The sequence below is a fragment of the Odocoileus virginianus genome, chromosome 14, assembly GCF_023699985.2.
Source record: "Odocoileus virginianus isolate 20LAN1187 ecotype Illinois chromosome 14, Ovbor_1.2, whole genome shotgun sequence".
NCBI classification, from domain to species: Eukaryota; Metazoa; Chordata; class Mammalia; order Artiodactyla; family Cervidae; genus Odocoileus; species Odocoileus virginianus.
The window spans coordinates 36,265,202-36,288,592 of record NC_069687.1 but is presented as its reverse complement, the minus strand read 5'-3'; the positions used below and the strand labels follow the sequence as shown (position 1 = coordinate 36,288,592).

General features: G+C 40.3%; 1 protein-coding gene across 2 annotated transcripts in view; it reads left to right on the top strand.

The window, feature by feature from the left end:
• Window positions 1–14,307: 14,307 nt before the first annotated feature.
• PLCXD3 (phosphatidylinositol specific phospholipase C X domain containing 3) overlaps window positions 14,308–23,391 on the top strand; it is a 186,228-nt gene continuing 177,144 nt past the window's right edge. Inside the window, exon 1 of one of the 2 annotated variants that reach the window (XM_020905094.2) lies at window positions 14,308–14,648. In XM_020905094.2, coding sequence (XP_020760753.1) covers window positions 14,546–14,648 — 103 coding nt within the window. In that variant the 5' untranslated portion in view covers window positions 14,308–14,545. Of the gene's footprint in view, window positions 14,649–14,981; window positions 15,353–23,391 lie in introns of those variants that run through there. The other variant, XM_070476630.1, reaches the window with a different exon arrangement.

The window sequence follows — 23,391 nt, the reverse complement described above, 5'->3', positions numbered from 1 at the left end:
GTTATTTACCACCAGGGAAGTATAGGTTTACAAAAGCTGGCCATCATAAACATACACTCAGAGCAAATTATGAATCTGTTCACGTTCAGCACTAGAGTTGTGGACAGCTACTCTGAGTGTAGTTTATAGCTTAGATACAGGATCCTGTAAGTTTATGCATTTACTAAGACAAATACAGGATTTAGCCAAAGCAGTAGTCTTAAATGATGCTAGAATGGTAGTCAGAGAAATGAATAAATGCACAAATAGTCTTTGAGTCTAATTCTTTGTTTTCTGTGCTGAGCATTTTTCACAGCTCCTAGAACAGCCAGATACCTGTCCTTCCTGTGTCTCACACTGTGTCCAAATTTCTGACACTATCTCCCATTGCTGATCTGTAGTTCTAGGGCTAAGGCTAGACTGAGAGCTCATTATCTGACTTTTCTTCTCAGAATCTCTTTCTCTAAGGTGTTACTTGTGTCCCACCGCATTACCTTTCCCTGTCAGACAGCCCTAGATATAGATGATTGCCTTTGGGGTTTGCAAGAAGAGACTGAAAAGAAATGCAAATTGAGGGAGTTATTCTGCAGCAGGGATTATCATTGCTCCTGTGTACCTTGGAAACTATTTGAGAATGGCAGGATAGAAAAGGTTTTGCAGGGTATACATGTGCATGAACACACATGAGTTTGTGCATGTAGGCATAACAATTGCTTTATTGCATCAATCTGTTCATGCCATAAAATGTAAGTGAAAATTTTATTGATGAAGAGTACATATCAAAGTTTTCAATGTCATCAATCATTTGCAAAGGTCTAGTAGACTAGCACTCTTGGAGAGCCAAATAAATCAAGTTGGGCTGTGTCCTTCTACTTATTGGTGGGAGAGAAAAATAGTCCCTGACATCTAGGATTTCTGGTATTATCAGCCAGGCCTTGGTGTTCACCCGTTAAACATATTCATGGAACATTGACACTGGACAAGGCCACTCCAAGACCTTGAGCAACTGCAACAAATAAGAACATGAACTCTCTGTAATCATGCCTGAAAACAGATAAAACATTAGTAGTATATATGTCACAAAAATGATCTGATGTACCCTACTCTAATGAGTAACTCTTGCTTCTTTATTTCTTATAGGTCTAGCCTTAGTCTAGTATCTCCTCCTTCTAGATAAGATTTAAGGAGATACTCATTGAATTACTCCCTACACCACTTCCTGACAGAATCCAAATCAAAGCAAAGTCCAACTTCCTTAAGTCCTCCCCAAATCTCCAAATATAAGAGAAAGTCCTATAATATGTACTTTCCAACACCCTCTTACTTATATGGCCCAGGGTTTCCATGATGTAGATTCTTCCTTGCTACAATAAGCTATAAATCCAACTTGTATAATTTCAGGTATGTTCTTGGCAATCATTGGCTAGAGAATAAACTATTATTAAAGGGTTACAATGGGACCCTTATAATTGGTGAAGCAAGCATGTTTCTTCTCTCCAACCATCATTTGTCATTAGCTTTTAAAATTGTGACAAAATATACATAACATAAAATTTACCATCTTATTTATTTTTAAGTGTAAATCTCAGTGGCCTTAAGTTCTTTCACATCATTGTGCAACTACTACCATTATCCATCCATCAACTTTTTAGTGATCCTAAACTGAAACTCTGTATCAGTTAAACAGTCCTCATTCTCCACTCTTCCAGCCCTTCATAGCACTGTTCTACTTTCTGTCTCTATGAATTTGATTATTTCAGGTAACTTAAGTTAAATCATAGAATATTTGCCCTTTTATGTCTGGCTTGTTTCATTTAGTATATTGTCTTCAGAGTTCATCTGTGTTGTAGCAAGTATCAGTAGTTCCTTCCTTTTACAGGTTGGGGACTTCCCTGATAGTCCAGTGGCTCAGAATCTGACTGCCAAATACAGGGGACATGGGTTTGATAGCTGGTCCATAAGATCCCACATGCCATGGAGCCACTAAGTCCATACGCTACAACTACTGAAGCTTAGAGCCTATGAGCTGAAACAAGAGAAGCCACTGAAATGAGGAGCCTGGGCACTACAATGAAGAGAAGTCCTTGCTTTCTGCAACTGGAGAAAGCCTTCACACAGCAGTGAAGAGGCAAGCCAGCCAAAAATATATAAATTAAAAATAAAGGTTGAATAATATTTTATTATATGATTATACTACATTATATTTATCCATTCATCTGTCAGTGGATATTTGAGTTGTTTCAACTTTTTATAATTGTGTATAATGCTCCTATGAACACTGTATAGTTATGGTCATATATATATATATATATATATTTTAGTAATGAGAAGTAGAATAGTTTCAGGATTTTTTCTGACTCTACATGTAAACCTAAAGCATTCTCCTTCTTCCTTCCCAGGCTAACCTCCACACTCAGCAATTTGCATGCTCTGGGAAATCAAACATTTTGAGTGATGACCCCTGGAAATCTAGACGTGTACATCATGTTATTTTCAAGTGTGACCACAGACTTCACCAAGATAGAAATAAGGATGGAAAGAATGAGAGGAAAAGAGTTTAGAGAGGCAAAACAATTTTTGTTTCAAAATATATTTCAAAACTAAGTTATGATGGAAGATGGCAGAGGAGTAAGATGGGGAGATTGCCTTCCTCCCAACAAATACATCAAAAATTCATTTGAATATGGAACAACTCCTACAGAACAACTTCTGAACAACAGCAGAAGACCCCAAACTTCCAAAAAGGCAAGACAATCTCCTTAGAATGAGGCAGGGCAAAAGATAAAGACATAGAAAGAGACAAAGAATTTCAGGATGGGGATTTGTACCCCGAGAGAGAGTTTTGAAAGAGGAAAATTTTCTGCATATTCAGAAACCCTCTTACGGATGGGGATGGGGAGAACTTTGGAATCTTGGAGTGAAGTGCAACAGGGGGGCTCAGAGGCCAAAACAGAAAATGCATCACAGAAATCGCTGCCAAACAGCACTTCTCAGCAGAGAAGTGGCTTGCTAGTCTCAACCTACTGCAGAGGCTAGGGGTGGGGAGCTGAGGCTCAGGCACAGGTGTCAGATCCCAGGGAGAGGTTTGCGGTTAGCTGCCATGGGGATACTCTGAGGGGGCTGCTTCGACGCAGTGGAGGGAGTCCAAAGAAAAGACTAAGTGTCAGAGTGGCAAGAAGTCATTGTCACTGGGATACTAATGCCACACTTGCAGACAGTGGCTGAGTCCCCACTGGCAGCCTCCAAAACCCCAAATCAAAACTGGTCAGGGCAGCAGTTGAGAAATTAGATGTAACTGCCACTTCTAAAGCCAGGAAAGCGCCTGAGGCAGAAGACAAAAAGCCGCTGATGCAATCCCGACTCCAGTGGTGGCAGATGCCACCAAGCTGTGAGCAGGCACAGGTTACTACCCACACCTTCCCGGGAGCTTAAACAGCTAGATTCTTCCTAGGGTCCCACAGCCTGAGACCAACTCCTCTGGGAGAGCACTGGACCTGCCTCAGATTGTAACAGCATCCAGCAGGTCTCTACTGCTGCAGGCAATCCCAATTGTGCCATAGGTACATCCCAATTGTGGCTGCCATATTCTCCCTTTTCCCCAGCTCAAGTGAAGAAGTGAGCCTTAGTAAGCCTTGGCCTTAGCCCCCTTGTGTCTGGGTGGGGAACAGACTTTGGACTTTAGGGGCAACTGTGAACTTGAAGAGCAAGTACAAGCTGGAATAAGGCCAGATCTGAGACTGAGTTGACCCCAGCCTGCCTACAACAGGTCCGGAGACTTTTCTAGAAATCTTGGAGGATGTTGGTATGAATGGTGCTGGTGTTCTGGACTGCTGAGTGTTGCCTTCTCCAACAGCCTCGGGGGTTTGTCTTCTGTGCTGTGTGTTTGTGAGGTCTTAGTGCTACAGTGGAGGTCAGGCATTAACTCATGAGGTGGGAGACTGAAGCTCAATACTTTGATCCACCAGAGAACCCCTGACTCCAGGGAACATTAATAGGTGAGACCTCTCTGACAGGCCTTCATCTCAACAGTAAAACCTAGCCCCACCCAAAGGCCAGCAAGTTCCAGTGGCAGATGCCCCATGCTAATTCTTCAGCAAAACAGGGACACAACCCTGCACATTAGCAGACAGGCTGCCCAAAGCCAAAGCAAACCCATAGACACCGCAAAACACACTACTGGACATGGCACTGTCCTTCAGAGAGACAAGATCCATCTCATCACTAGCACACAGGCAAAAGTATCCCCAACTGGGAGAACCTTCACAAAGCACTGGTCCAACCCCACGCATGGAGGGCAGGTTCCACAATTAAGAGGAACTATGACCTTCCAGTCCACAGAAAGGAGACCTCAAATACAGTAAACTAAACAAAATGAAAAGGCAGAAACATGCAGTAGATGAAGGGACATGGTAAAAACCCACAAGACCAAACAAACGAAGAGGAAATAGGCATTCTCCTAAAAAAGCATTCAGAGTAATGCTATTAAAGATGATCCAAAATCTTGAACATAAAATGGAGACATGGATAAATAGACTGGAGGCACGGGTCAAGAAGATGCAAGAAATGTTTAACAAGGATCTAGACGGATTAAAGGATAAACAATCAATAATGAACAACACAGTATCTGAGATTAGAAATATACTGGAGAGAACCAACAGTAGAGTAAATGAGACAGAAGAACTGAAAATGAGTTGGAAGATAAAATGATAGAAATAACTGAAGCAGAACATAATAAAGAAAAAAGAATAAAAAGTAATGAGAATAGTCTCAGAGACCTCTGGGACAACATTAAGTGTAATCACATTGACTCATAGGGGTCCCAGAAGAAGACAAAAGGAAAGGGCATGAGAAAATATTTGAGGAGATTATAGTAAAAAAAAAAAAAAAGTACCTAAATTGGGAAAGGAAATTGCAACCCAGGTCCAGGAAGACCAGAGAGTTTCATACAAGATAAACCCAAGGAGAAGCACACCAAGACAAGTTTGATATTAATCAAACTAACCAAAATTAAACACAAAGAACAAATATTAAAAAGCAGCAAGGGAAAAGCAACAAATAACATAATAGGGGATCCCCATAAGGCTAATAGTTGGTCTTCAACAGAAATTCTGCAGGCCAGAAGGGAATGAAAGGATACATTTAAAGTGATGAAAGAGGAAGATTGACAACCAAGACTACTCTACCCAGCAAGGATCTCTTTCAGATTTGAACAAGAAATCAAAAATTTACAGACAAGAAAACTTAAGAGAGTTCAGCACCACCAAACCAGCTCTACAACAAATGCTAAAGGAGCTTCTCTAGACAAGGAACACAAAAAGGAAAGGCATACATAACAAATCCCAAAGAATAAAATAAATCACAACAGGATCATGCATATTGATAACTACCTTAAATGTAAATGAGTTAGTTGTTCCAACCAAAAGACAGAGATTGGCTGAATGGATACAAAAATAAGCACCCTATATATGCTGTCTATAAGAGATCCACATCAAATCTAGGGACATATACATACTGAAAGTGAGGGGCTGGAAAAAGATATTCCATGTTAATGGGAATCAAAAGAAAGCAGGAGTTGCAGCACTCATATCAGATAAATTAGATTTCAAGCTAAAGATGGTTAAAAGAGACAAAGATGGACACTCTATAATAAACAAGGAATGAATCCATAAAGAAGATATAACAATTATAAATATATATGCAACCAACTTAGGAGCACCTCAGTACATAAGCCAAATGCTAACAACTATTAAAGGGGAAATCAACAGTAACACAATAACAGTGAGGGACTTTACTACCTTACTCACATCAATGGACAGATCATCCAAACAGAAAATTAATAAGGAAACACAAGCTTTAAATGATACATTGGACAAGTTGGACCTGATATCTACAGGCATTTCATCCAAAAACAATAGATTTCACTTTTTTTTTTTTTTTAGTGCACATGGAATATTCTCCAGGATAGATTACATCCCGGGTCACAAATCAAGCCTTGGTAAATTTTTAAAAAGTGAATAATTCAAGCATCTTTTCTGATCACAATGCTGTAAGGTTAGATATCAACTATAGGGGAAAAAACTATAAAAAACACAAACACTTGGAGGCTAAACAATACACTTCTGAATAACCAACAGATCGCTGAAGAAATAAAAAAGGAAATAAAAATGTGCCTAGAAACAAATGACAATGAAAAGTTTACAGTTCAAAGCCTATGGGATGCAGTGAAAACAGTTAAGAGGGAGGTTTATAGCAATATAAACCTACTTCAAGCAACAAGAGAGCCATCAAATAAACAATCTAATCTTACACCTAAAGCAACTAGAAAAAGAACAAAAATCCCCCCAAAGTAGAAAGGAAGAAATCATAAAGATCAGAGCAGAAACAAATGGAAAGAAATGAAGGAGACAATAGCAAAGATCAATAAAACTAAAAGCTGGTTCTTTGAGAAGATAAACAAAATTGACAAACTGTGAACCAGACTCGTTAAAAAGAAAAAGCTCAAATGAATAAAATTAGAAATGAAAAAAGAGAAGTTACAACAGATAACACAGAAATACAGAGGATTATGAGAGACTACTATGAGCAACTATATGTCAATAAAAATGGACAGCAGGGAAGAAATGAACAAATTCTTAGAAAAATGTAACCTTTCAATACTGAACTAGGAGGAAATAGAAATTATGAACAGACCAATCACAAGCATGGAAATCAAAACTGTAATCAAAAATCTTCTAACAAACAAAAGCCCAGGGCCAGATGGCTTCACAGGTGAATTGTGCCAAAAGTTTAGAGAACTGACATCTATGCTGCTCAATTCTCCCAAACAATTTCAGAGGAAGATAACTCCCAAACTCATTCTGTGAGGCCACCATCACCCTGATACCAAAACCAGACACAGATGCCACAAAAAAGAAAGTTACAGGCCAATCAGTGATGAACATAGATGCAAAAATCCTCAACAAAATTCTAGCAAACAGAATCTAACAGCACATTAAAAAGATCATACATAATGATCAAGTATGCTTTATCCCAGGGATGCAAGGATTCTTCAATGTATGCAGATCAATCAGTGTGGTACACAATATTAACAAATGGAAAGATAAAAAAACATATGATCATCTCAATAGATGCAGAGAAAGCCTTTGACAAAATTTAATGCCCTTTTATGATAAAAACTCTCCAGAAAGTAGGCATAGAAGGAACATATCTCAGCATAATAAAGGCCATATATGACAAACCCACAGTAAACATTATTCTCAATGGTGAAAAACTGGAAGCATTTCCTCTAAAATCAGGAACAAGACAAGGGTGCACCCTCTCACCACTATTATTCAACATAGTTTTGGAAGTCCTAGCCACAGAAGTCAGAGAAGCAAAGGAAATAAAAGGAATCCAGATTGGAAAAGAAGAAGTAAAACTCTCACTGTTTGCAGATGATATGATTCTCTATATAGAAAACCCTAAAGATGTCACCATAATATTTCTAAAGCTAATCAATGAATATAGTAAAGTTGCAGGATATAAAATTAATAAACAAAAATCCTTTGCATTCCTATGCACTAACAATGAAAAATCAGAAAGAGAAATTAAGGAAACAATCCCATTCACCATTGCAACAAAAAGAATAAAATACTCAGGAATAAATTTAACTAAAGAGACAAAAGACCTATATGCAGAAAACTATGAAATGCTGATGAAAGATATCAAAATGACACAAACAGATGGAGAGATATACCATGTTCTTGGATTGGAAGAATCAATATAGTGAAAATGACTATACTACACAAAGCAATCAACCTATAGATTCAATGCAATCCCTATCAAACTACCAATGGTATTTTTCACAGGACTAGAACAAATAATTTCACAATATGTATGAAAACACAGAAGGCCCCAAATAACCAAAGCAGTCTTGAGGAGGAAGAATGGAGCTGGAGAAATCAACCTTCCTAACTTCAAACTGTACTACAAAGTTACAGTCATCAAGATGGCATGGTACTGGCACAAAAACAGAAATATAGATCAATGGAACAACATAGAAAACCTGGAGATAAGTCCATCCATGCACCTACTGGCACCTTATTTTTGAAAAAGGAGGCAGAAATATACAATGGAGAAAAGGCAGTCTCTTCATTAAGTAGTGCTGGGAAAACTGGTCAGTTACATGTTAAAGAAGGATATTAGAACATTTCCTAACACCATACACAATAATAAACAGATAATATATTAAACGCCTAAACATAAGGTCAGAAACTACAAGATTTTTAGAGGAAAACATAGGCAGAATACTCTCTAACAAAAACCACAGCAAGATCCTCTATGACCCACCTCCTAGAGTAGTGGAAATAAAAACAAAAATAAACAAATGGGGCCTACTTAAACTTCAAAGCTTTTGCACAGTAAAGGAAACTATAAACAAGGCAAAAAGACAACCCTCAGAATAGGAGAAAATAATAGCAAATGAAACAACTGACAAAGGATTAATCTTCAAAACATACCAGCAGTTCATGCAGCTCAATACAAGAAAAACAATCAACCCAATCACAAAGTGGGCAGAAGACCTAAACAGACATTTCTCCAAAGAATACATATAGATGGCTAATAAGCACATGAAAAGATGCTCAGCATTGCTCATTATTAGAGAAATGCAAATCAAAACTAGAATGAGCTATCATCTCACACCTGTCAGAATGGCCATCATCAAAATGTCTACATGCAGTAAATGCTGGAGAGGGTGTGGAGGAAAAGAAACCTTCTTTCACTATTTATGGGAATGAAAATTGATACAACCACTATGGAGAACAGTATGGAGATTCCTTTAAAAAAAACTAGGAATAAAACTATCATATAACTCAGCAATCCCACTACTGGGCATATACCCTGAGGATACCATAATTTAAAAAGACACATGTACCCCAATGTTCATTGCAGCATCATTTACAATAGTTAGAACATGGAAGCAACCTAGATGTCCATTGACAGATGAATGGATAAGTAAGCTGTGGTACATATATATAATGGAATGTTATTCAGATATAAAAAGGAATGCATTTGAGTCAGTTCTAATGGGGTGGATGAATGTAGGGCCTATTATACAGAGTGAAGTAAATCAGAAAGAGAAAAAAAATATTGCATGTTAACACACACATATATATGTGAAATCTAGAAAGATAGTATTGATGATCCTATTTGCAGGGCAACAAAGGGCATGCAAACACAAAGAACAGACTTTTGGACACAGTGGGGGAAGGAGAGGGTGGGATGTTTGGGAGAATAGCACTGAAACATATACATTACCGTATGTAAAATAGATAGCCTTTGGAAGTTTTCTGTATGATGCAGCTGGTGCTCTGTGACAACCTAGAGGAGCAGGATGGGGAGGGAGGCTGGAGAGGGGTTCAAGAGGGAGGGGGCTTGTGTATATCTATGGCCGATTCCTGTCGATGTATGGCAGAAACCCACACAATATTGCAATTATCCTCTAATTAAAAATAAAAATTAAAAGGAAAAGATTTAATGAGATCCTCCATCACAAAATTGTCCCAGCTTTTGACAGCATCCAATTTATAAGAAATTCCCGCTTCCTTAGACCTTACCCCTAAATCTCTCAATTAGATCCTGAATCTTTTATTAAGTACTTTCTAGCATCTTATTATTGAGACATTCTGCCATTCCCTTTTCCTGTTCTCTTGTGTTTTTCCTCTAGGTAACTTTAATAAATTTCACTTGTTCACACAACAAAAAACAACTAAGTTATAAGTTGTTTGCTACATTGTGAAGTATAGAAAAACAAGGGTGCTAGAGGAGGGCTTTTGACACTGAGGCCAGAGATACAGCCAAGTCATTTATTTATTCAGTCATTAAGCTATCATTTGCCCCTTTCTGCCTGGAACATAAACTCAGTGAGTTCTGCCTTCTCTCTCTAGGGCAGAGCACTTAATAGACACTCAATAAATATTTATGAAATAGTGAATGATTATAATGAGTCCTTATTATGTCTTAGGCACTGTGAGAGGCATCATAGGGTATCAAATATCACTATTCTGTCCACATAAAGCTTGAAGGTGAGCTAGGGAATTAGAAACACACTGCAAGATAGCTATAAACAAACTGTAATGGGTGTGCAGGAAAAGGAAAAGTTACTTCTACTTACAAATAACGACAGAATTTCCAAAGATGAATTAGAATGGAAAGGATTTTTTCAGGTGAAAACATGGACGTGTATTCCTTGTGGAGTTAATAGCATGCACTAAGGCATGGTGGTTTCAAGAAACATAAACTATATTTTATTGAGCTTCCATTCTGTTCAATACACTTTAGAGTCTTCACTTAATTTAAGTTTCATAGCCCCTTCCATTTTCCACATCCAGGAGGGAATAATCATTATCCATGTTCAATTAAGGAAACTGAGAAACACACACTAAGTAAACAGGGAAATCTGAATTTGAATCCAGGCTTTCAGAGCCCAAATACTAGATAGTATTTAGTGAGCATTAATCAGCTTATTTTGGACTGGCATACAAGATGTAGATATAGGGGAAGAGAAAGGGGTACAACTGAAAAGTCTAAAGGGTTAAAATGATAGCAAGAAGTGAAAGTTATCACTTTTTAAAAAATTTCTAATTTAAGTGTAAGAAGTGTTTTTATATACTTTAAATACAGCTAAGTTCTACTGAAATATCTGGGTAGAGGTTGTAGAGAATGATCAAGAAGCATTGATCATTAGTAGTTTTGACAAAGATTCTTTATTCCCCTTTTATATGTGTTTTCTTTAACTGTAACTTTATAAATACATATTTCTGAACACCATGTTTTTTAATGATTTGACCAAGTTGTTTTAAACAGAGCCCCTCTTTTTAGACATTATTCATCTGAAAAGTGTTCCAAAGTTTTCTGATCTATAAGAATTCTTGTTTTGAAGAACATAGTTCAACATAAAACTATATATCTCCAACAACTGAGAAATATGAACTAATTAAATAAAATATATAGTAAGAGCCATGTATTTTTAAGGGTAGAGGAGGATATGAAATTAAAAAAATGTTCCAAATGAGTAGCATGTTTATAAACTCCTTAGTGTGGTTTTGATGGACAGCTGAGGATTATATAAATAAGTTATAATAGGGGCAAGAAACCACAGCAATGTCATTCTCCCCTTTCCATTTATGCTTAAAAATTCTTAATGTTGACTACTCTCAACAACACAATTAAAAAATGATTAGCATTTCTTCATCTCTGTTGTAATGGTAAAAATGCTGATCCACAACCTTGAATACTCTGGATAGAGTGAAAAAAAAACTAAATATTTTCGTTGCTCCTTTTGCTATTATTACTAACTATATGCATGAGAAATAATCATAAAAGAAGTAGAATAGTGGGATAATAGAGCCAAAAGAGAAGATTAGTAACAATTTCTAGTTTAGTTTGTCACTGGGTGTGATAGTTAATTTCATGTGTCAACTTGGCTAGGCTATGACACTCACTAGTTTTGTCAAACACTAGTCTAGATGTTTCTGTGAAGGTATTTGTGGATGCAATTATTTGCATGTGCAATTATTTGACTTTGAAAAAAACAAATTACTTTTTATAATGTGGGTGGACCTCATCTAATCAGCTGAAGGTAATAAGAGCAGACAGGTTTCCCAAAGAATTTTGTTTCAAGGCTGCAACATATAAATTCTACCTGGGCTCCCAGCCTGCTGACCTGCCTTTCAGATTTGCCAGATCTCACAGTTATATGAGTCAACTGCTTAAAACAAATCTCTCTATACATCTATATTTTAGTAGGTCAGTCAAGTCCAACTCTTTGTGACCCCATGGACTATAGACCTCCAGGCTCCCCTGTCCATGGAATTCTCCAGGCAAGAATACTGGAATGGGCTGCCACTCCCTTCTCCAGAGGATCTTCCTGACCCAGGGGTTGAACCTGGGTCTCCTGCATTGCAGGCAGATTCTTGACCATCTGAGCTATACATCTGTATCTACATTTATATCCATATTTCTGTGTCTCTTGGAAACCCTGACTAATAGAGTGGGCAAACTAAAGCACAGAGAAATTATATGATATTCCTAATATCATTTAGTAAATGATGACAGAGGTATAGCAGAAAGATGGGAAAACTGGGTCATAAAATTGCCTAAAATACTGATTGTAAGTCTGGGAAAGAAATTCATATGCTATCCACTTTCATCACTGTTCTTCCTAGTGGATTGCATGCAGTGAAATGTGAAGATTCATGGAAAACCAATACATTAGAAAAAATCTGAAGTTTGAAGCAGATAGAGGAGGGATTGCTTATTTGCTTTACAAAAGATAAGAGGTACCTTTTTTAAAATTTATTTTTTAATTGGAGGAAAATTGATTTACAGTGTTGTGTTAGTTTCTGCCATACGACAATGCAAATCAGCCATAATTTTACATATATCACCTCCCTCCCCTCCCCTATCCTACCCCTCTGGGTCATCACAGAGCCCCAGGCTGGACTTCCTGTGTTATATAGCAATTTCTCACCAGCTATCTATTTTACCATTCTCAAGAGAGGCAACTTTTCTCAACATTTAAGGTGGTTTCATTAAAAAAAAAAAAAAAAAAAAGCCAGGTTCCTCTGTCCATGGATTTCTCAAGAATACTGGAGTGGGTTGCCAGTCCCTTCTCCAGGGAATCTTCACAACCCAGAAATCAAACCTGGGTCTCCTGCATTGCAGACAGATTCTTTACCATCTGAGCCACCAAGGAAACTTTAATAAACAGAGATCACACATTTTACATGACGCTTTGCTGATAACAAAACTCTTTCATATGTACTCTTTTCTAGAAGCTTCACTGCAAATCTCTGAGTTACTGTCACCAGTTTATGATGGAGACAAGCAAGACTGACAGAAACTAGGGGACTTGCCTAAATGACTCAGAGCAGCAGATTTCCAGATCTGAGCTCACCTCCTTGTCCTGCAATGATGACTACAGAACACCAGCATTAACCAGAAGGGTGATGTTTGTAGGTCTCTTGACCAGGAATTTCACAGTGAGCTGAATTCTTACCCTAGTCAAAAGGATATGTGAGTTCTACTGTGCTAACAGGAATATTAAGGTTTACTTTGGAAGAAAAAAATCCCAATACATCTCTTTCTCATTCTTAAAGATAGCCCCATCTATCCTTTTTCAACTGTGAATTGATTCTAAGGCAGAATAGAAAATTTGATTTTTTTTTTTTCTTTTTAATGCTATATAGTGTGCTGAAACTGGTTATTCCCATGTTTTATAGCTCTCTTTCCTACCTGGGTTTTCATTTTCCCAACTTAACAGCATGTACTTTAAGAAAAGGACTTTGCATCACTGAATCAAAGAACAGAGGCATCTGTATTACATCTACATTCACTGAGCTGCTAAGACCCTGCACATTTTCAGTCTATTGCTTATCATACCTACCCAGGCCACCCCTAGACTCATCACATTTGTAAGAGTTGATTTCTCTCCTGTTTCTCATCTGAGAGCAGGTGGACCAAGACAGTTCTTTGGAGGCTCGACAAGTGATTTCTCTTGAGAGAGGTACATCTCTCTAGTCTGCCAAGGAATCAAAATTCAGACGGTCACATAGATCATTTTGAATGGTGCCAAATAAATTCCACCAAACGCAGTAGTATTGCCAGTAGGCAATAATTACAACATGTCACTGGGAAATGTGGTGATTTCCTTCTTGCATTAGGCTTTAGTCTCATCCTGAGTGTCACAAAAATGACAGAGGGAGGACATAAACTGTTTCCTCCATAGATAGAGCACGCATCTCTCATATTCAGGGAAATGGGGGTGAAGTGCTTCTTTACCTTGAAATGACTGGAACAGGATGCCAGGGATTGAATAGGTACCACCTAGAACTTAACTGATCTTTTCTGACAGCACACTTGTCAACTACTCCAAAAATTAGGCAAAGTGGTGAAGAAAGACCACCATTTTGTTGTCAGCAGGGCTCTCGGCCCCAGCTGAGGAAAGAAATAACCTGTTGTAGCTTACGAAAGGAAAAGCTCTTCAGCAAGAATGGAAAGTCCTGAAAGCCAGTATGAGAGTCTGCTCGGGGGAGGTGATAGCATCCCAAAGTCTTCTAGGATTTTAGCTTCAACCTGAAGATTGTCTTTCAAACATAAGTCACATTAAAGGGCCGAATAAGATCGTGGGCGAAACAGCTGTGTGAACCAAGTTTAAAAAAAAAAAAAAAAAGCACATAATAAATAATAAGAAGCCAAGGAATGCTGTAGAAATGGCGAGAAAAGACAGAGACGCATAGGAGGGATAAGACGGGAGGAGGGAGTCGGGGAGGGAGCGGAGAGAGCAGAAAGCTGAGTGCGGACGTCAGGAACAAAAGCTCCAGCGGAGTCTGGCAGAGGCACTCGGGGAGCATGGGGTGTTTTGAATAATTATTAAAATTAGCATGTGTCTGCGCCATCCTGTGGGTGTGGCGCAGAGCGGAGTGTAAACTCTAGCGGGGCTGGGAGCAAACATTGGATTAGCGGCAGCAGCCTGCCAGCCTGCCCGAGGAGTGTGAGGACCAGCGCGCGGCACACCGACCGCACGATGGCCTCGTCTCAAGGGAAGAACGAGCTGAAATTCGCCGACTGGATGGCAACTCTGCCGGAGAGCATCCACAGCATACCCCTCACCAATTTAGCCATCCCAGGTAGGCGCTCCGAGGCTGCCGCCGGGGCGCTCGGCGTCCGCTCCACCTGCCGCGCCCTGCTTTATCTCCACTAAGTGGTAACTTGCCAAGATGCCCGCGGGAGGCAAACTCGTCTCCACGGGTGGGTCTCGGGCCAGGCGAGTGCGTGCCTGGGCGCCTCCGGCCTCCCAGCGCTTTCCCAAACCTCTGGGGACCGTGGCTCGGGGAGTCAAGGTGACTGCCTTTCCATGGGTTTTTGAAGCAGGTTGTGTCGAGAGGGCTGGGGCAGGGGAAAGGCTTGACTCTAGGATGGCCCCTCGAGCACCCCCCCCCCCCCGCCCCCCAGTTTCCCCCCCGGAGACTTGGGTCTGGGGACGGTTTCTGGGGCTGTGGGATGATTGGTGGTCGGCGAGCGCGAGCCGCTGTCCTAAGGGTTGGGCTCTGGCCCGTGGACCTCCGACTCCATCTCTGTCACGGAATCAAGAGAATTTGGTGGATTTCTCGGTGAGAAGCTCCCCGAGTCATTAATATTCGTCCCTAGTCTCCTTTAAAGAGACAAAGCGCTTCCCGAAGAGTGATGAAAGTTCAGGGACCGCCGGCGGCTTGATCGATGCCCTTGACCTGGAGCCGAAGCGGGGAGAGGAATGTGGGGAGCCGTTTCCTGATCTGCGTGGACCCAGACGGCCTGGCCGAGTGGTCACCATCTGGACTCTGGTCCAAGGGCGGTGAGCAGCGTCCAGCGCGCGGGTCAGGAAAGCGAACCCTCGTGGACCGTGCATTTGTTGCTCGGGACAGAAGCCGGGCAGGGGAACCTGCGTGAAATGCGACGGAGGGGTGGGCTTCACCCGCAAATCCTAGGGTAAAGATGATTGCGCTGGTGTCCAGGGAGGCTAGAAAGAAGGAAGCCTGAGCAAAGCGAGGAAGAGCCTGGAGGGGTCAGACGCTTCAACATGAAGCGCGCGACTTGGACCAGGGAACTGGGCAGGTTTCTGGGGGCGGGAGCGCAGCAGACCCTAGTTTGGATGTGCAGGGGCACGGTGGTTTCAGGACGGGATCCCACGGTGACAGCTGGGTTCACAGCCATACTTCGTTGACTTTTCGCTTGGGCCGAGAGTGCAGATTATCTCCCTGATCCGCCTGACCCTTTCAGGACTGGACTAGAGGGCAAAATACCGACAGGTAGTTCATCTCTTGTCTCCAGCTATGCCGGGTTATCAAGTTCAACCTTCTGGTCTACCTTCTCTAGCTCTTACCCATCCGGCGCCCTCTCTCAGCCACTGGGGGAAATCATGCTTAAGAAAAAAAATTTTTTTTCTTGAAAGTCTCTGACCAGTAGCCCTGGAATTGATCAGTAACTGAAATCAATGGTCTTTAGTCAAATGGATGTTTGGGGGTTATGACAGACACAGACTACCTTCTGAGCAGCAGCCCTGGAAGGGAAGGGTTTGTCCCCTCTTGCCCTTCTTCAGGAGGGAATTTCCCAAGAGCCCAGGTGTCTCTAAGGAAGAGAACAAGCCAGCTTCTCCGCTCTGCATTTACCCTGCTCCTGGGTGAGCCTAGGGATTGCTCTTTTGGAGGAGACAGTAGAAACTACAGAACTTTGTTGGCAAAATTCCACTCTCACTTCCGCAGGCATCCCTATCCCCTTTTCTTCCTTCTTATTTGGTCTTTAGACAGGTACTTTAACATGGTCTCACCTGAGCATTTATGGAGGCCTAAAAGGTAAGAAGGGCAAGGAGTCTGGTGCTAGCCTCCTGACAGGTGACTCTCCAGAGACACAGGGATGTTAAAAGCTCAAGCTCACATTGAAACTTCTGAAGGATGGCATGATATCATGTCTGAATTTAACATACATTTTTATAATACTTCACTTTTCAAAGCCCTAACATATAACCCAGATAACATAATTCTTCCCCAAACCTTGTGAAGCTGGTTACTGATACTGATAAGTATTAACTCCATTTCACAGATATGAAAGTTGCATCTCAGTGAAGGGAAATGACCTGCTATCAGTTCAGTGATATGATCTTTAAATATGGTCCTTAGAAAAAATATCTAGGAAGTTTGGAGGGAAATGCTTTGTGGTTTGGATCTGGATGATTCAGCAGCAACAAGTACTAACCAGGCTAAAAGGACAAGGAAATAAGGCATTGGCAGGAGCGGAAGGAATTTTCTTTTGTTCCCACAGGACAAGGTGGAAACCTGTGTTCAAAGGCTTCGATATTCTGATAGTTCTACAGCACTGGACACAGTGGGAATTTCCACTCCTTGCCTAACTTCTCTTAGTTTTATACTCAAAGTGGATCCCTTGCAAAGCTTTCCATTCTCATTCTCAATAATTCTGAGATAAAAACCCTATTTCACCCATCTGCATTCCTCAATTCCCCCATGATTTTGTAATGTAGGGTTGGCAGATCTACACATATAAATCCAGGTTTAAAAATGGGTTTGGTACCTTTCTGCATTACTCAAACTGTGAGAATTTTTGGAGGAAAAAAAGATGTTCAAACTTTGATAGTCAGGGAAGACTAATTGGAGACTATTAAACGCTAATGGAATAATTGCCTTAAAATCATGCTAATAGCTTCCTGGCTGCTACATGTTTACTTGGCCAGTTGCTACAGCTTGAATTAAGTAATTATCTCCACCATTTAAAACCACTCCTGATGGTACCACACAAGTGTTTCTGTAGAAGGGAATGGCTGCTCAGTCATCCTCTAAGCTTCAGGTTTTCTTAGGTGGAGCAACTGGAGAGTGAAGAGCTGTCTAATTATGAAGCCATCCTCTTGGGTCAGCTGACCTGCATTACCCAGAGCTAGTGCAAAGAACCATCTGCAGGTGTGTGATATTCCCCCCAGGTGTGCAGTTCTGGCATCTTTAAACTGTTTCTCAAGATGTCTGCGTATTGAATGCTTTCATATCCAAATTTCTGTGTCTGTTTTGCATTTAAATGGCATCATGATTTGGTATTGACTGGCCTAAAGAATTAAGTCAGTAATTGGTATTAGTAGTTTTACTTTCACTTTATTTTTCAGAGGAATGGTACTGTTGGAACACCCTGACAGTTACTCAGATTTCAGTCTCATTTGTCTTTTCTTCCTATCTCTGATGACACCAAACTGAGTTTTCATTCATACATGCTTGCTTAACAGTATTCTGGCATTTTGGACTATGAATGATCCATCCTGTTACCATAAACAGGTGAGAGAGGGTAAACAGGGATGGAAGCTGGGAGACAAAGTGTCAAGTTCAGGTGAAGGTGAGTCTGATGAATATCTGGCATCTTCAAAGCCGAGTTTTAACTTTTATAATCATGGTGCTGCCAGAACCATTGTAAAAAGATCCATCATGGGAGCAAGCAAGCTGTTGCTTAATCTGGGTAAATTGTTGATGATCTGGATCTATGACAAGGAGTCATTTTGTCTGAAATCTAAAAGATCAGGAAGGGTTTTTGTTTTAATGGGAAGGGTCTGTTATACATTTGCTGATATATGATGAAAGTCTTCACATAATACAGTAAGTTGACCATGTAATACTGAAAGACTGGCTAGTGTTGTGGGACTAGAGCCTCAGAAGGAGTGTATGTTTCCTTGGTGTCAGAGTACTTTACTGAGTTGACCACCAGTTGGCCTGTGAGCGGGACCTGGGCAGTCAGTTTGCTTACCCTCTCCCCTGTCCTTGAAATGCACTTTTGGCCCATCATTTCCACAGTGGGAGCCATTTTCAAGGAAGCAGCCTTGAGAGAGCAATGTGTTATTGAGACCATCTGGACAGTGTACATGGCTGAACCTCGTTAAGGCCTCTGTATAAACTTTTAAATAGGCACAGAGATCCGTTTATCTTGCAGCTGCTTCCAAACAAACTTCCTATGTACATTCCCTGATTATTAAACTTACCTACCAACTGGAAGTCATCTGCCTGTCTTTGATCTCTCCTTGCCAGTTTTCAAACCAAAACTTGAACAGCAATTGTTGACTGTACTTTAGATAAGGAACACAGAAATGCTTTAGAAATCAATGTTCTTGCAGATTTTGTACACTCTTCCAGGAAATGCTAACACCAATGATAAAAGAAAGTGTTACTTAGGGAAACGAGATGTGTTTAAAATAGCTCTGACTTCTGTGATCCTGTGTTGGCTTTTATTAGTTTTTAATTTCTTTCCTCACAGTGATCTCTTCTTGTTGTTCCTAGAGCCAACTGTTTTCCTTTTCCTTGTCATTTACTATTTCTGTTTTGATTAGGATGAGATAAGATTGTCAGGGCAAATCTGGAACTGGGTCTGGTTGTACAAGTTTCTTTTAGAAATCAGGGCATTTCCCCCCATCATTTTAGTCCTTATAGTGATATGGAAGTTAATCTTATTCAAAGCAATCAAAAAGCAACAAAATTGTTTAAAATGACTAGCTTTCTTGTGCTGCCTGTTCAGTTCCCAGTTTTGTTTTGATTTTGCTAAAAAGAAAAAGCTTAAATATCTGGAACATAATTTTTTACACTTTTGAAAAATTTTAATTGGAGCATAATTGCTTTACAATATTGTGTTCGTTTCTGCCATACATCAACATGAATCAGGCATAGGTTTACATATGTCCTCTTCTTCTTGAATCTCCCTCCCACCTCCCATCCCATCCCACCTCTCCTAGGTTGTCAGAGTATCAGGTTTGAGCTCCCGGTATCATACAGCTAATTCCCATTGGCTATAAATTTTACACATGGTAGTGTATATGTTTCAATGTTGCTCTTTCAATTCATCCTTCCCTCTCCTTCTTCCATTCTGTCTATAGTCTATTCTCTATGTTTGTGTCTCCACTGATGCCCTGCAGAAAGGTTCATCTGTACCATCTTTCTAGATTCCATATATATGTGTTAATATGTTTGTTTTTCTGACTTGCTTCACTCTGTATAATAGGCTCTAGGTTCATCCACCTTATTAGAACTAACTTAATTTATCCTATTGGGGCTCTTCCTTGTTGAATTGAACTGAATCACCAACTATTACTAATTAATATAAAGTGATACTTGTGTCATTTTACAGTTTACAAAGTGTTTTCTCATGAACACACATGCTTTCACATGTTCTGTCAATAATCTCCTCAGGCCTTGCTGCTCGAAGTTGATCCAGGGACCAGGAGCATCAGCGAACATGGGTGCTTGGTAGAAATACAGCATCTCAGACCCCAGCCCTCAGACTGATTTAATCCCAAGCTGTATATTAACAAGATCCCCAGGTGACTGCATACACATTTAAAGTTTGAGAAACACTGCTTAGGGTATCTCTACAGGAAACCTTTATGTAAGTGACAGAGTCAAATTTAAATATACTTCTTTGATTGAGCTCTTTCTAATGGACCATGAAGTCTATCTGTGAACGTTCAAATTTACATTTAGGCTTAGAGCCAGAGCCCCATATCTGACTCAAGGCTAATGGCCCAGGTTGGGAACATTTCTGATAACTGACATTACAGTTCATCATGCACCTTGAACAATAAAAATGATTTAATTGCTTTTTAAGTGTTCAAATTGGGTCGTTGTGATAAATGTGAAATCTTCCTCCTCATTTCCTTAAAGTTCTGATGCTCTTTGATACCAGCCATCAACAGCACTTAAATTCAGCCCATCTGGTGATGCTAGTGGTCACTAATGACAATTTAGGAGACACTCCTAAATTGGTTCTTTGTCCATTTGATATCATTTTTGTTGTGTCATAGGACCAGCTACTTTTGTTGTATTTATAGGCCACAGGTTTGTTCACCTTATCTATAAGTTTCCTTGGTGGCTGAGACAGTAAAGAATCTGCCTGCCAAGTGGGAGACCTGGATTTGATCCCTGGGTTGGGAAGATCTCCTGGAGGAGGGCATAGCAACCTACTCCAGTACTCTTGCTGGAGAATCCCTTGGACAGAGGAGCCTGGTGAGCTACAGTCCATGGGGTCGCAAAGAGTGGGACATGACTGAGTGACTGAGCACAACACAGCACAACTTTTCAAGCCCCTTTGAAGTAATAGTGGCATCATAAACACAAACTGTAGTAACAGTCAGCGCCAGAAAGCCATCAAGCACAAAGGTAAATGGTGAATTGTTTTTTAATAGGAAGAACATGACCAGTCTTTGTATTTGTAAACCATACCTCATTTATTTAAATCATGGTTCACGTGAATTTGAAACATACATAACTGTGGTTGTAACTCACTTTATTTTAATTATTTAGCATAATCCAGGCTCTGAAAGAGTTAAATTTTAAAAGAGAAACTTCAAGTTGCTAACATAGATACATTTATATGTTACTCACACACTTTACTCATATGAAAAGTTTTCATATCCTTATGTAGTGTTTATTTTCTCCTGTGTAATTCTAACCCTGCCTAATCAAAATAGAAAGAATAAGTTACAAAGAGGAAGAGTAAAACTCTTGAGTGACATATATTGGCTATAAAAATAGGCAATATTTTTGAGGGAAGACTAATAAATAAGGATATAGGACATAAAAGGTAATGTTTCCTAAACTCTCTAAGTCCCAAAGTAAAATCAGAGTTTATGTTAATTGTCAGTTTTGATCCCTCTCAAGTACCTCCTGCATGGACTTCCAAATAGTTCTAGAAATCTCTGGACAAATTCTTAAATATGTTTTTACCAACCAATTTTATGGGCTATCACACACTGCAATTTTCCTTCTTTCCTGTTTTGGGGAGGTTATGGGGAGTTGTCATTTTTGCTGCTTTGACATGTAGAGGCACTGTACTTCTGTAGTTTTATGCTCAGAGCACCACTGCTGTTGGCAGTCCCACCAGAGCCTGTGCTGTGTCTGCAAAGGCCCAGCATTGAGGACATTAGTGTGTAAAAAGGGCATTGGATAGGATTCCACTGTGGTCAAAGGCTCCCAGAGCTGGGTCCCCTGCTGTGGAAAGTGTGGATGCCAATCCTACTGCTGACTCTGTCTGCCATCACCACTGAAACCATGAGTGCCAACACTGCCAGCCCCTGTCAATCCTTTTGCTTTGTATGGATGCCAGCAAAAGAGTTCTTTGATTTATGTTGATTCTTTTGGTGCTGCCACCTTGCCCCAGGACTTAGGAATGAGTTTATGAGGGTCAGGCAGAGGACAATATGTAGGATAGATTTTATTCTGTACCCTGCATCACTCTCAGTGTTAATTCACTCTCTTCATGCACATGTACATGTGTGTGTATGTATGTGTGTGCACGCCCATAGGTGTATCAATTTTCTGTTAAGATAACTTCTTTTCTGAGAATCTCCTTAATAGACCCTGTAAGTAGGCCTCTGGGGCTACCTGATTAATCATTCCTCCAGACAGATGCAGGGTAACAACACAGCTGGATCCATACTGTCCCCAGTGAGCAACCTGGGACAGTTTAAATAGAGCCAAATCATCTGATAGACCTAAAGTAATTACTAACACCTCCATGCTTTAAAGCACATAAAGTAATTGATGCACTCTGAGCCTTCAAGAGAAGGTTAAGTGTCATATACACATAGGCATGCATTTTAATTATCATTGGTTAAAGGGATCAGCTCTGTTAATATGGATATTTTACCTGTTAATGTTACCACCAATGAGACTTATCTATAACTATTGCCCATGGACACTCGAGGAACTTCTAGGTACAATCATGTAACTTATTATCCTCAAGAAGCTTATAGATTCTATTACCTGTCTCTCAAGGGTTAGGATCAGTCTCAGAAGACTGGGGACCAGGAAAATATGTAAATCATATACTCTAAAAGGCAAAATTAAGAGAGAAATTTACCATGGTTCAGATGAAATTCGGCAACCAGACAGTTTCTACAGCACCATATGCTTTTATTATGCTCTGTTAAGAGAGGAAGATGGGTCAGGAAGAGAGGCAGGAGGAGATGGTTAAACATTCTTGAGAAACTGCCAGGATTAGTCACCTCCGGAGATCAGGTACTGAAACAGATGGCCCACTGCTTTGTTAGATGTGCTCTTGTTTTGTGTGTGTTTTTCTTTATGGATCCTGGGAGTGGATGACTCTTAGACCACTCCATCTTTAATGTCAACTAATTTTATATTTCACATGAAAGAATTCTTCTTTTGAACTAATTTTTATGAAGCAGTCATGTTTATCCTTGGTCAACATTGTAAATAATGGTTGTGTTCCTTGATTCACTTGGAGAATTTTTATTCCATGAAGGAAAGTGGACTCCAGTGAATGAATGACAGTCTTAGTTGCCTGGGAGGCTTCTCTGTAGGTCTCCTTTGGCTTGTTGGCTGGTGCAGAGGAAGATGTACTTGAAGGCAGTCCTCATGGGCAAATGGGAACCTATCTCAATGCACATCTCTGACATATATTCCTCTGTTGCCATGTGGAGGAGGAGGAGGAAGATGGGGAGAAGGAGGACCTAGGCTGCCTTGAAAGTGAAAAAGTGAAAGTGAAGTCGCTCAGTCATGTCCAACTCTTTGGGACTCCATGGACTGTAGCCTATCAGGCTTGTCCGTCCATGGGATTTTCCAGCCAAGAGTACTGGAGTGGATGGCTATTTCCTTCTCCAGGGGATCTTCCTGACCTAGGGTTCAAACCTGGGTCTCCTGCATTGCAGGCAGATGCTTTACCCTCTGAGCCACCAGGGAAGCCCTAGGCTGCCTTAATACAGAATTAATCCTAAGCACACTCCTGCCATGACCTGCCCTGGGCTTTTCTGAGAGAAGAAAATTGGTCAAGGGGTTGTAAAGATTCTGCTTTGAGAGTTGCTAGAAGGGAAGGCTACAGAACTGTCAGCCCTCGTGTTCT